The sequence below is a fragment of the Photinus pyralis genome, unplaced genomic scaffold, assembly GCF_008802855.1.
Source record: "Photinus pyralis isolate 1611_PpyrPB1 unplaced genomic scaffold, Ppyr1.3 Ppyr1.4_LG4, whole genome shotgun sequence".
NCBI classification, from domain to species: Eukaryota; Metazoa; Arthropoda; class Insecta; order Coleoptera; family Lampyridae; genus Photinus; species Photinus pyralis.
Window position 1 is genome coordinate 14,160,180 of NW_022170511.1, and position 11,411 is coordinate 14,171,590.

The 11,411-nt window shown below is 36.2% G+C and overlaps 1 protein-coding gene across 1 annotated transcript; it reads left to right on the forward strand.

Moving 5' to 3' along the window:
* The first annotated feature begins 5,670 nt into the window (after positions 1-5,670).
* On the forward strand, positions 5,671-6,972 carry LOC116169731. Its single transcript, XM_031485887.1, has 3 exons — positions 5,671-5,831; positions 5,882-6,045; positions 6,176-6,972. Exons 2-3 carry the CDS (start codon positions 5,889-5,891, stop codon positions 6,748-6,750), a joined length of 732 nt encoding a protein of 243 aa, XP_031341747.1. The 5' UTR covers positions 5,671-5,831; positions 5,882-5,888; the 3' UTR covers positions 6,751-6,972.
* The last annotated feature ends 4,439 nt before the right edge of the window (positions 6,973-11,411 follow it).

Here is an 11,411-nt window from a genome sequence, read left to right on the forward strand (position 1 = left end):
TATCCTTGCCTTTTGGGGGACCGGCAAGACAAAGCAAAATATTACCTTTGGAAGTGTCATTACAGGCTCGTAGATCAGTAGGTGACTGAACTGAATTTCAAAATCCTTGTTTGGTGGTCGTAAGAAATCGGGAAACGGCCAGATTTTTTCAATTACAATAAAATACAGACCACAACTCAGTGGCGTATAGAAGGGGGGGCGGAGGGGCGGTCCGCCCCCGGCGCCACTTTAGTAGGGGCGACAGCGTCATACCTGCAAATAATTTCCTGGGGCGCTTTTGAAAGTAGGTAAAAGTAGAAAACGATCAAAAAATCTTGTGTGGAAATACATTTATATTTTGATTTTGTAAGTAACGACAATGACCATCGACGGACATGAAAATGCTTTATCTGACAAAAACTAAGGCGAAAATACATGACGAAGAGACTTCTGGTATACATACAAAGGTTTAAATTTCTGTTCTCAATACTCCAATCTTTTAAACAATTCAAATATCATTACCGTCTTTGAGATTCTTGCGATTCTAGGTTCGACTTCAGAAGCAGTGCCAGGGTATAACCTTTTTACCGTATTAAAAAAAATACGTTGTTTTCTGGCTGCCTCTCTACCTGTCTGTTTGTCTTCATTGGAGGGTGTTCACCTGGTACATGGACCATATAGGTATCAAACTAAGGCTTATAGATACAATGTCAAGAGATGAACCACCCCCCTCCTCTCTGTTTAAAGTAACCACCTTTGATGCACACGTGGCTGTATCATAATAAAACCTAAGGTCCAAAGAACATTAAATTTTGGCCAAATTTCACAACTATAAGTTTTCTTATTTTTATTTAACCTAGATTGACTGGGCTATTGGTCAGCAAGACATTAATTATCATACTATCCCCCTCCTCTTCTTCACAAAACCTGAAAAATTGAAGTTGAAGTCTCACTGACGGCGCTTTATAGGTTACTCATATTCCTTGAAGTGAGACAATTTCCACCTACCTACAAGCATGCACTATCAATCAACTAGAGAAATCTCAAAACTCCTAGATAAATAGTTTATAAGGATCGATAGGTATAGGATATTTTACACGAAATATGTCTAGAATGAATTCACGACTCCAAAAATCCAATAATATTAAGGGTGTGGTATTTAAAATAAGAAACTACAACTACAAATCGCCGTGTCAGATTATTTTCTTGAACATGTCTCATTTATTTGTTGTTCCATTTTGTGATACGCATTGTATATATTTTAAAGCAATACCATGATTTGCTAATCTACGCTTGCATAAAAAAGGTAATTAAACCTTTTCTATTATACGTTTCAATTTCGAAGGTCCGAAGGTGGATTAAGGACGGAAAATACCATTATTTAGAGTATTCAATTGGTTCTTACTCAACAATGCAAAGTGTGTCTGGCAGATATGCACATTACTTTCATATTTTTATCAACTATCGTCAGTTTTATCAGCTAAATTTATTTGAAACTTAAAAATACAAGTTCTATGAAAATGCATGTATGGAAAATCATACCTAAATAAGTGTCGCCGTTACACTGCTCCGATCTCTTCCCTAGTAGTCTAAGCGGTACATATTAAAAATCGAAAAAATCTGACGCGCAATGCAGAAAGCAAGCCACTTGCCATAAACGATGTGTATGTCCAATAGATCAATTTGACCCGTGGCACTCCCTCCCCCCCCCCCCCCTGTGGAACCAATATGGCGGCCATTTAGGAAAAAAACTGTTACTGACTAAAAAATATATATTTATATTTCAAGGATGGCATCGTTTAAGGCTAATTTGAGGGCGCCGATTTCAAATCTGCCACAAAAAAATCAAAATTCAAGCAATTAACACTCTAATTAGTCATTTAAATATTATAAAAATACTTCTTCCAGTTAATATATTTTTTTTTGTTTTAATGTCTATCAAAATCATAAAATAATTGTTGGATAAATAATTAGAATTTTGATTTTGTAAAAAAATACATTTTACTAATAAAAAGTAAAACCATCTTTGGTTTAAAAATTCGTAGAGGGCGAAGGAGGGGAGATATGAAAAAAATTTGCGTTATACGTGATTTGCGAGGCGACGCCGAGCTATAGACCGTTACAAATCAGAGCGAGCGAAGCCGAGCGTATGTCTCATCAAATCCAAAGGTGTTACCAAAATTAAAAAAATCTTTTGTGCAATTATGTGCAGACCTGGATTCAACAAGTTGAATGGACATTTTCAAAAAAATGTCACTTTGTATAGGTGATGTTTCCAAAAAACAAAAATATCCCTCACAAATTAAAAAAAGTTGTCAATTTAGTCTGCTCAATATCATTTTCTTACCCTACCAAAACTGAAACTGAGAAATGGTCTTTATTGAACAGTGAACAGTGCGAGGCGAAGCCGAGCTATGCACCTTTACAAATCAGAGTGAGGCGAGGCCGGAGCCGAGCGGATGTCTCCTCAAAAGCAAAAAGTGTTTAAAAGGGTTAATTAAAAAATTTTATGTACAATTATGTGCAGATCTGAATTCAACAAGTTGAATCCAAATTTTCAAAAAAACCTATGTACCCTCGTATGGACCATTACAAATCAGAACGAGGCGAGGCGGTAAAGCCGCCAGAGACCAGCGTAGGTCTCATCAAAACCAAAAAATGTCCCCAAAATTAAAAAATCTTATGTGCAGAACTTGATTCGACAAGTTGAATAAAAAAAAAAGCCACTTTGTATAAGTGATGTTTCAAAAAAACAAAAATATTCCTCACAAATTAAAAAAAAATGTTAATTCAGTCTGCTCAATAGCATTTTCTTACCGCACCAAAACTGAATCTGAGAAATTGTCTTTGTTGAACAGTAAACAGTGCGAGGCGAAGCCGAGCTATGCACTATTACAAATCAGAGCGAGGCGAGGCGACAAAGCCGCCAGCGCCGAGAGTACGTCTCATCGAAACCAAAAAGTGTTAACAAAAATTAAAAAATCTTATGTGCAGATCTGGATTCAAGAAATTGAATCGAGATTTTAAAAAAAAAGTCACTTTGTATAGATGTTTCCAAAAAATAAAAATATTACTCACAAATTAAAAAAATTGTCAAGTCAGTCCGCTCAATATCATTTTCTTACCGTACCAAAACCAAAAATTGTTACCAAAATTTAAAAAATCTTATGTACAATTATCTGCAGATCGGGATTCAACAAGGTGAATCGAAATTTTCACAAAAAACTCACTTGTCAAGTCAGTCTGCTCAATCATTTTCTTACCGTAAACCGTACCAAAACTGAAACTGAAAAATTGTCTTTGTTGATCAGTTAAAAGTGCGAGGCGAAGCCGAGCTATGGACCGTTACAAATCAGAACGAGTCGAGGTGGCAGAGCCGCCGGAGCTCAGCGTTTGTTTCATCAAAACCAAATTGTGTTATCAAAATTTAACAGGTATAGATTGTGCAGGTAAAGCGCATTTTTTTAACCGAAATAGCTTTTGTTTTGACATCACCAATGGATATATTTCTTGCAGACGTCTCAATCGCCCTTTGTGAGTACCCTGTTCCGATAATCCGTTCTTGAGGTATAAGGGAATATACCCGATCACGATAAGAGGGCTATGGTTGGTAGAAATTAATTCCTTTCGTTGAGACCTTTCATTAGAGTACCATGAAGGGTAAAACTAATGAAAGCTTAAATTTATTACATTTTGTTTTTTTGACCTCAGATTTGAAATTAGTCAAATCGATGTATTGGACATAAAAATCGACCATGGCAAACGGCATGCTTTCTGCATTATTCGTCAGATTTTTCTGTGTACCGCTTAGACTATAGTCCGTTTATACGGTGAATGAAATTTACTGGGACAATGATAACCCCAGCTTCTAAGATAGCTTTCTGTTGGATCTAAGTAAATCTAAATAACATACACAAAATAGCGAAAATTCTGAGACAATAGAGGGAAAGACCAACCTTAACTACATACTTACTTATGTAAGGTATGTTTATTAATTCTTACAAATGACCACCAAATTTCGAGGGTGTTTTAAGAATAGAAATATTCACAAAAAAAAGGGACGTGTGAACTGCACTGTTAGGGTTGTTAATTGGTCTAGGACTCGGGATCAAAAGGTCAGCCCGCCGTTCTAAGAATCCCTTAAAAGAGGGTTGACATTATTTTACTGCATTCATAGTAAATCTGAAAGCCATTGTGAGTGTGTGGGGTGCTCTGATTGATTTAATTAACCTGCAAATAGGTGAGTTTTCACTGAGCGGTTTACTCTTTTACATTCGCATGAGTATAACAAATTGTGTAGTTATTGGCATGAGTAAAAACTGTAATTAAGAGAATCTAAGTGTTCTATTTATTACCAATAGTATCAGTTGATTTGTGATGGCCATTTAACCGTTCTTGGGGAGGTTACATTGCGCGTTCTATCCCTTTGTAACCAGGTTTCAAAAATAAGTTAAAGAAATAGTATACCTATGTAACTATGCAATTAGTGGATGAGAAAAGCTCATTGCGCTGTTTAATCCTCCTGAGCTTATTGCACGTCTCGCTACTATAGTTGGTGGGCGCATTTGTTGCGCGACAGGGTAGTTGGGCGGCTCTTCGCGAATTGTACCCCTTAGAGTCATTTCACAACCCACTGTCCTAAAGGAACAGTTATTTGTATGGCCAATGCGTGTTTAATCGCTTTGTCCATAAGTTGCCGTATTAGATAAAATTGATTTAACACTTTGGCAAATGTGTTTGGGCAATTAACGCTCACAAGGTTCATGCCACGTTTCCGCTAGCCGCTGGATCAGCAAACCCTCTTCGCAAGCCAACTAACATACTTAGGTACTGTGTAGCAACATAAGTACGTAGATTCAATTAACATTAAAATGATAGAAGAACGATCAACGAAATCAATCAATCCCTCAATCTTTCTCCACCTTCCCAACCCTCGTTCCATTCTATATTAAATTCAATTACAACCTCCCTGTCATTTTTAATTTCCTACCCTTACATTTATACCAATGTACAAATTAAGTTAGCCATAATTAATTTTGAATAGCAAAAACAGGGTTTATTTTCAATTGAAACTGTTGTTCATTTGCGGGTTCAAAATTGTACTAACAATCGATTTCGAATAATTTTTCTTTGACGTGCAGCAATGCGGTCTTGGGGCGCAACTCCCGTTTTTTTGTGTTAGTTGGCAGTAGGCACACATTTACGAACTTCAGCCACCAAAACACAAAAGCTGTATTATAATTAATTTGTTTTACTTGCGAAAAAAAAAATTGTGGTCAATAACATTAGTTTATTTTTGGCAAAGAACAGTTTATTTTGCTCTGTAAAAGTTAGTAAAAGTAGAGGCGTTGAAAGAATGATCTTCCTTCACTCAACGGTTGAAGCCGATGCCCAAGAGGCTCGGTTACATAATTCACATATTTGCATTAATTTATATTTTTAGCATATGGGTAAAGCTGTTGATGTCATTGTCTTATATTTAACGACTTATCCAATTCAGTCAATGACAAGGAGGCATACAAAATAATTCAGTAATGATTATTTTTAAGGAATATACGGTAGGTGAAAAGAAAAAGAATGTCAGGGTTACGCGACCGAAATTTTGCGATTGCCTAAAAATGACGCGATATCTCGGTTTAGATGTGTAGTCACATTAGCCCGTTTCACTATTTCTAAGAAGTGACCAAAACTTTGTAACTCGATTGCAAGCATAACTCGCCACGCAAACCGTTTGGTTGAAATGGTGACACGCAGCTTATAAGTGGGAAACGCTAAATTTGATATTAGTTAAAACATAATCGTGTTGATACCGGCTTCAAACGTTTCCTTCCTCGAGTCAATATCTAAAAATCGTAAGTAATCCGCAGGAGATTAACTGAAAAAAGACAATAATTTATTATAGGTTCAAAATGTCAGAAAAAACTTCACCCGATACCGTCCCAGGACTTGGTTTTAAAGACAAGGAGAAGGCATTCGAAACCCTAAAACTTTTGGAAGGTCGAGATCCCGACTATCAACGCCTGGCAATTAAGGGTTTAATAGGACGTGCAAAGCGCACTTTAACATGTAAGTATTGATTCTTATCTCTAAAAATAAGTTTGCCCCTTACTTCCGGCGTCTTACGCGTTATTCTCTGTTAACATGCGCGCGATATTGCCGCCAAATTTTAATTGAATCTAAATAATCCTTATTGCAGTAACAAAAGCCGAGGACAAATTGCAAAACATAAAAGATGCAATGGAAGTATTCGATAAATGGTTACAAAACTTTGAGGACATGAATTTGGGCAAAGAGAATAAGGCGTATTTGCCTTTACCGAGCATAAAAGTTCTGTCATCCTTATTTAAAAAGTATGACGTGCAAGATAAATTGGCAAAAGAGTTTTTAGAGGCTTACAAAAAGGTAGGAGGCGAATATAAGCATTTACGAACTGTATCGAGCGGGGAGAACGAACCTACTTGGGATATTGTGCGTAACTCACAGCTGAAGAATATTCTCAAAGACATTGAAGAGAATAAACCGGATATGTGGGATGATGGCCTACCAACCGAGGAGCATTTAAGGCTCATCGCGTGGGCTTACAGTCCCGAAGCAAGTCATATTAAAAAGAATCTCTCAAAGATGGAAGAAAAACTTAAAGGGGACGACAGTATGGATGATGAAGGTTCTGAAGAAGAAGAGTCGCCGAAGAAAAATAGTAGCAAGAGAAAATCGTCATCGGGTTCAGAGTCATCGGAAGAAGAAACACCCAAAAAGAAAAGCAAGAAATGAAACAATTTTCTAATAAAGGTGTCGATTTGTCATATTATTGATGTTACGGGTTCTATCCTATTATACAACGTGTATATTCCGTAATGATTCGACAGTCATCATTAACAAACAAGATTTTTTTGTTTTCTACTGCTGATTTCATATACACAAACCTAATTCTGATGTTACCTATTTATACCCACTTGAATGTTTACAGGTATAATAAAAGTTATAAATACGCTCTTTTTCATTTTTAATTGCAATAAATAACGTAATTTGAATAGAATTCACTTTGATGGATGGTAGGTGGCATTTAGATGACCGATTCTTGCTACGGTCTTTTCTCAAACGCTACATAATGAGAGTGAGTGAAGGCAGTGATCGAAAATCCGTTGCATTACCGTGTTTTTCGAGGATAGGAGGATATGTTCACTTATTTTAACAATTTTTTCCATAGATTTTTGTTCTATTTTCTCTGTGATTACATGCATAACTCAATTCAGTTACGTTTTTCACACCTGCAATATTTCAAGGAAAAAAGCAATTTTCCATTCTCAAACAATCATACATAAATAACGCTAAATTTATGTTAATAAGCTAATTTGGATTAATCAGGCGATAAAAATACATTGTTGTTTTATATTTTTATTACTTTACACAAATTAAGTAACAATTACATTTCTTATTGGCTCTGACTTACACTTTAAATGTCACTTTCACTACTGCTATCATTGCTTAAGTTTATAATAAGGGGTTGCACAACAACTTGCCACATTTTTTCTTCAACTTTCTCAATATATGTCGAACAGAATTTGCCCAATTTTCATTTCTAACTTTCTGGTATACTTCGGAAATTAAGTTACGAACTTGTGGTTCCTTAAATGAAGAATTAATTTGAGCCACGTATCCTTTCACTTGCTTCCACACCATTTTGATAGGGATCCGTTCGCAGTGACACGGGGTTAATATTAAAATTCCTTCACTGTTATTGCTTTTTTTTCAATTTTTTTCAATATTTTCTAAGATGTATCTATTGAATTCATCTTTGAACTTTTTAGCGACTTGTAATAATTCACATTTTAAATAACCATCAAAAATATCTTTGCTAGCAAACCATTTTTTAATGTGTTCTTTCTTAGAAGCCCTATTAGGGATGAGTTCAAACATCCTGCTGTGATAGGGCGCATTTTCCATTACGACGATGGTTTTTTTCTGGTAAAATGACAGTACCTAAGTTTTGTAAACCACTCTTCAAAAACGTCTCCATCCATATCGTCGTGGTAATCTGAGGAATTTTTTTACCGAGAAAGTTTATCCTGTACCTACAATGAACCCTTACTTCCGACATGAACCAAGAAGAACATCGGACCACGAAAAGTTGGTCCCTATGAGAATACACAGGGGTATCTACCCTCCCTTGTTCGACTTTAACTCACGATTCATCAAGATAATATATGTTATAATCTTCATTTCGATACTTTCGGATTAGTCGAAGATATTTGTGCCGACATGAAATAATTTCTGGTTCTTTTCCTTGCTTTTCGTTTATTCTTCAATACTTCTCATTAAGGTAATTTCTCTGTAGTTACTACAGACCATCGCAGCTTAAAGATTGGTAGATCGGTAACTTTTCCTCCTTACTAAATATTTCCAAAAGTAATTTTCGCTTTCTCCCATATACGAGTATTTAACCATTTCTGTAGTAATTCTGTCATTCCCTGGTGTTTGGCAATTTTTTAATTCTTTTATCACTTCTAATAATAAATTCGTCCATTGTTATATCGCCACTTTCCTGCTTCCTTCCTTTTTCTATATTAAACTTATCTTTTCTCGAACTTGTACCATTTCTGTTGAACAGTCTCCATCCAATACGAGCGGCTTCTAGAAATAGTATTGGAAGAAAGGAAAGAAGTGGTCTACCACTGCCCTGTTTAATGCTTTTCTTGGTTAAACAGACTCCTTGGGATGGATCCAGTTAGGGAGTTACGAATTAGAAAGGATGTACGTTGTGCGGACAATGGCAGATAAAGTAACTGAAACTCTGAGTATGTTTTACGTATGGGGCACCTATCTTACGGTTTAATCCCAATAGCGTGGCCAAACATCCAAAAGGATCGGAATAGTATCATAATCTTCGCTTGGACAGGAGTTACCGTAGTAGTTTAAAAATAAAACTGACTTAAATACATTGTTATAAATAAGAAAAAAAGAAAAATGTCTCAAATAATTGAAAATAAATAAATGTAACTTTTTACTAAACATAAATGTTCATAATAAATACAGCAAAGAAAAATAAACTTAAAAATGTTCTAACGGAAACGATACGGTTTGACTTGGAAAGTTGGTCGGGACAAGGTTTCCGTACTTTCAGCAAGAATAGTACAGAGCAAAATAGAATTAGCGGCTATAGTTACCGACGTTTTTGAGATGAATTTTCTCAAAATTCCTACTCAAATTGAGTTGCGACGAAAATCTGATCTCCAAGAAATGTTGGTGCGTTTGTTTCAGAGCACGCCATTAAGTGGTAGCAAGTTTTTGAATAAAAACACGGATTAAATTTAGAAAGGGCATTCCCAACACCCACATAAAATATAATGGTTGCTAAGAAAATGGAAGGCATACAAATGTTGTGGTCTTAGACGACGTAAGAACTCGAACGAAAAACTTGAAAAAATGGAGCTTTGATTTTCTTTACAGCCTATTTAACCCTTAACCAGAAGTATAGATTTTCTGGCTATTATTAGAAGTAGGTATGTGTCTCACAGACACTGGCGTATAGTATTCACGAAAAAAGGTTGAGATCAATTGAAATATATTTCGTTGCCTTTATATTATTATTTGTTCAAAACTCTAAATTGGTTATGCTAATTTATTTAAAGTAAATCTACAAAACACAAACGTAAAAAAAACAATGTTATGGAAAAGAATAGAACAGGCCAGTTCACCGGTTTTTACAGCACGTATTGCATTTTTTTTAGAATTGAAGGCATATTAGTTTTTGGAACTTGATGCATTGGTACTAATACATATAGGGGAAAGGCACTGAACGGTGCTACGGAAATGATCATTTACATCTCTTGTAGGTAAGCAAAAAAATATGATAGGTGTCTGCTACTTCTGGTTAAGGGTGGTTTCTCAGGGTCTCCCGAACCTCTTCTCTTCAAGCATAAAACTGATTCCAATGTACGGGTAAGTGCATTTATTGTGAGGTAAATTAACTGGCCTCGTAACCTTGGTGTCTCTCCCAAGCTGTGGCGCTATGTTACTATAGAGCATTCGCACCTTAATATGCAGTATGGGGTCTTATGGACTATATCCCTCCTTTACTAATTTGCGTCATTCTTCAATAACGCTATCCTTATTCCTTACCGCAATGATGCCAAACTTACATATGATTGAATTTAAGCTTTAAAACAAAATATAACGTCAAATCTTCTTGTATTGTCATTACGTGTGTGGTTCGTTTTTGTCTTTCGTATTTAACACATTTTATTGTCTCATTGCTTTAAAAATCGTTCTTTTAAGAACGCCTCCATCTCGTACTTTATATACAAGGTAACTTTGAGTGTACTTGTAGAACCGTTATTTGATTTCATCTTTTGAGAATATCCCATTAAATGGAAGCCGAAGCTGAAGCAGGATCTGCTAACGTGAAACGCCATAAAGGAGAGTGTTTTAGCCGGAAGGAGAAACACCTCCTTATCAACGTGCTGAACTATTTCTCGGGAACGATGAACGTTACTGCAGCTGTGAAAGAAGCAAGTAAAGCTTTATGTTGTTCTGAACGGAGCATCTATGCCATTAAAAAGGAAGACGGAAACGAAGGTGTATCAAGCCCGAAAAAACGCAAGCAAAGAAAAGGGAAACAAAGCAATGATCGTCTTCATGTGTATGATGAAAATGTGCAATCAGTTATTCGACGTAAAGTGCATAACTTCTTCATTACAAATATTCCACCAACTATGAACAGCATCTTAGCTTCCGTAAATGACGATAACGATCTACCCAACTTTAAACGCACCACATTATTCAATCTCTTGAAAGATATGGGTTTTGAATTTAAGAAGGTTGGCCGCAAGAGTATTGCAAATTACATAATATTTATATTTTAGGTAAAAATATTGTGTATACGGATGAGTCATGGGTTAACATTGGTCATTCGGTGAGCAGGGCGTGGCATGACACCACCGTTGAAAGCAATCGTCAGGCATTCATCAAAGGACTCAGTACAGGTTTAAAATCACCCACTGGTCTAGGGCCTCGCTTTGCGTTAGTACATGCTGGTGGTGATAATGGTTTTATTCCGGGCGCGGAACTGACTTTTCTCTGCAAAAAGAACACTGCTGATGCACACAACGAAATGGATGCAGACACTTATGAAAAGTGGTTTTTTGAACAGCTTCTACCAAATGTGCCACCGAATTCAGTCATTGTTATTGACAATGCCTCGTACCACAGTAGAAAGTTGGAGAAGATACCAACAATGTCGTGGAGAAAAGAACACATTATAGATTGGCTTCGTGAGAAAAATGTACCGATTGAAGAAAATCCATTAAAACGAGACCTACTGGCTTCTGTTGCGCATGTTCGGCATCACTACGACAAAAATAAGCTTGATGTTATTGCACAAGAAAAAGGTTACGAGATTCTCCGTTTACCTCCATACCATTGTGAATTAAATC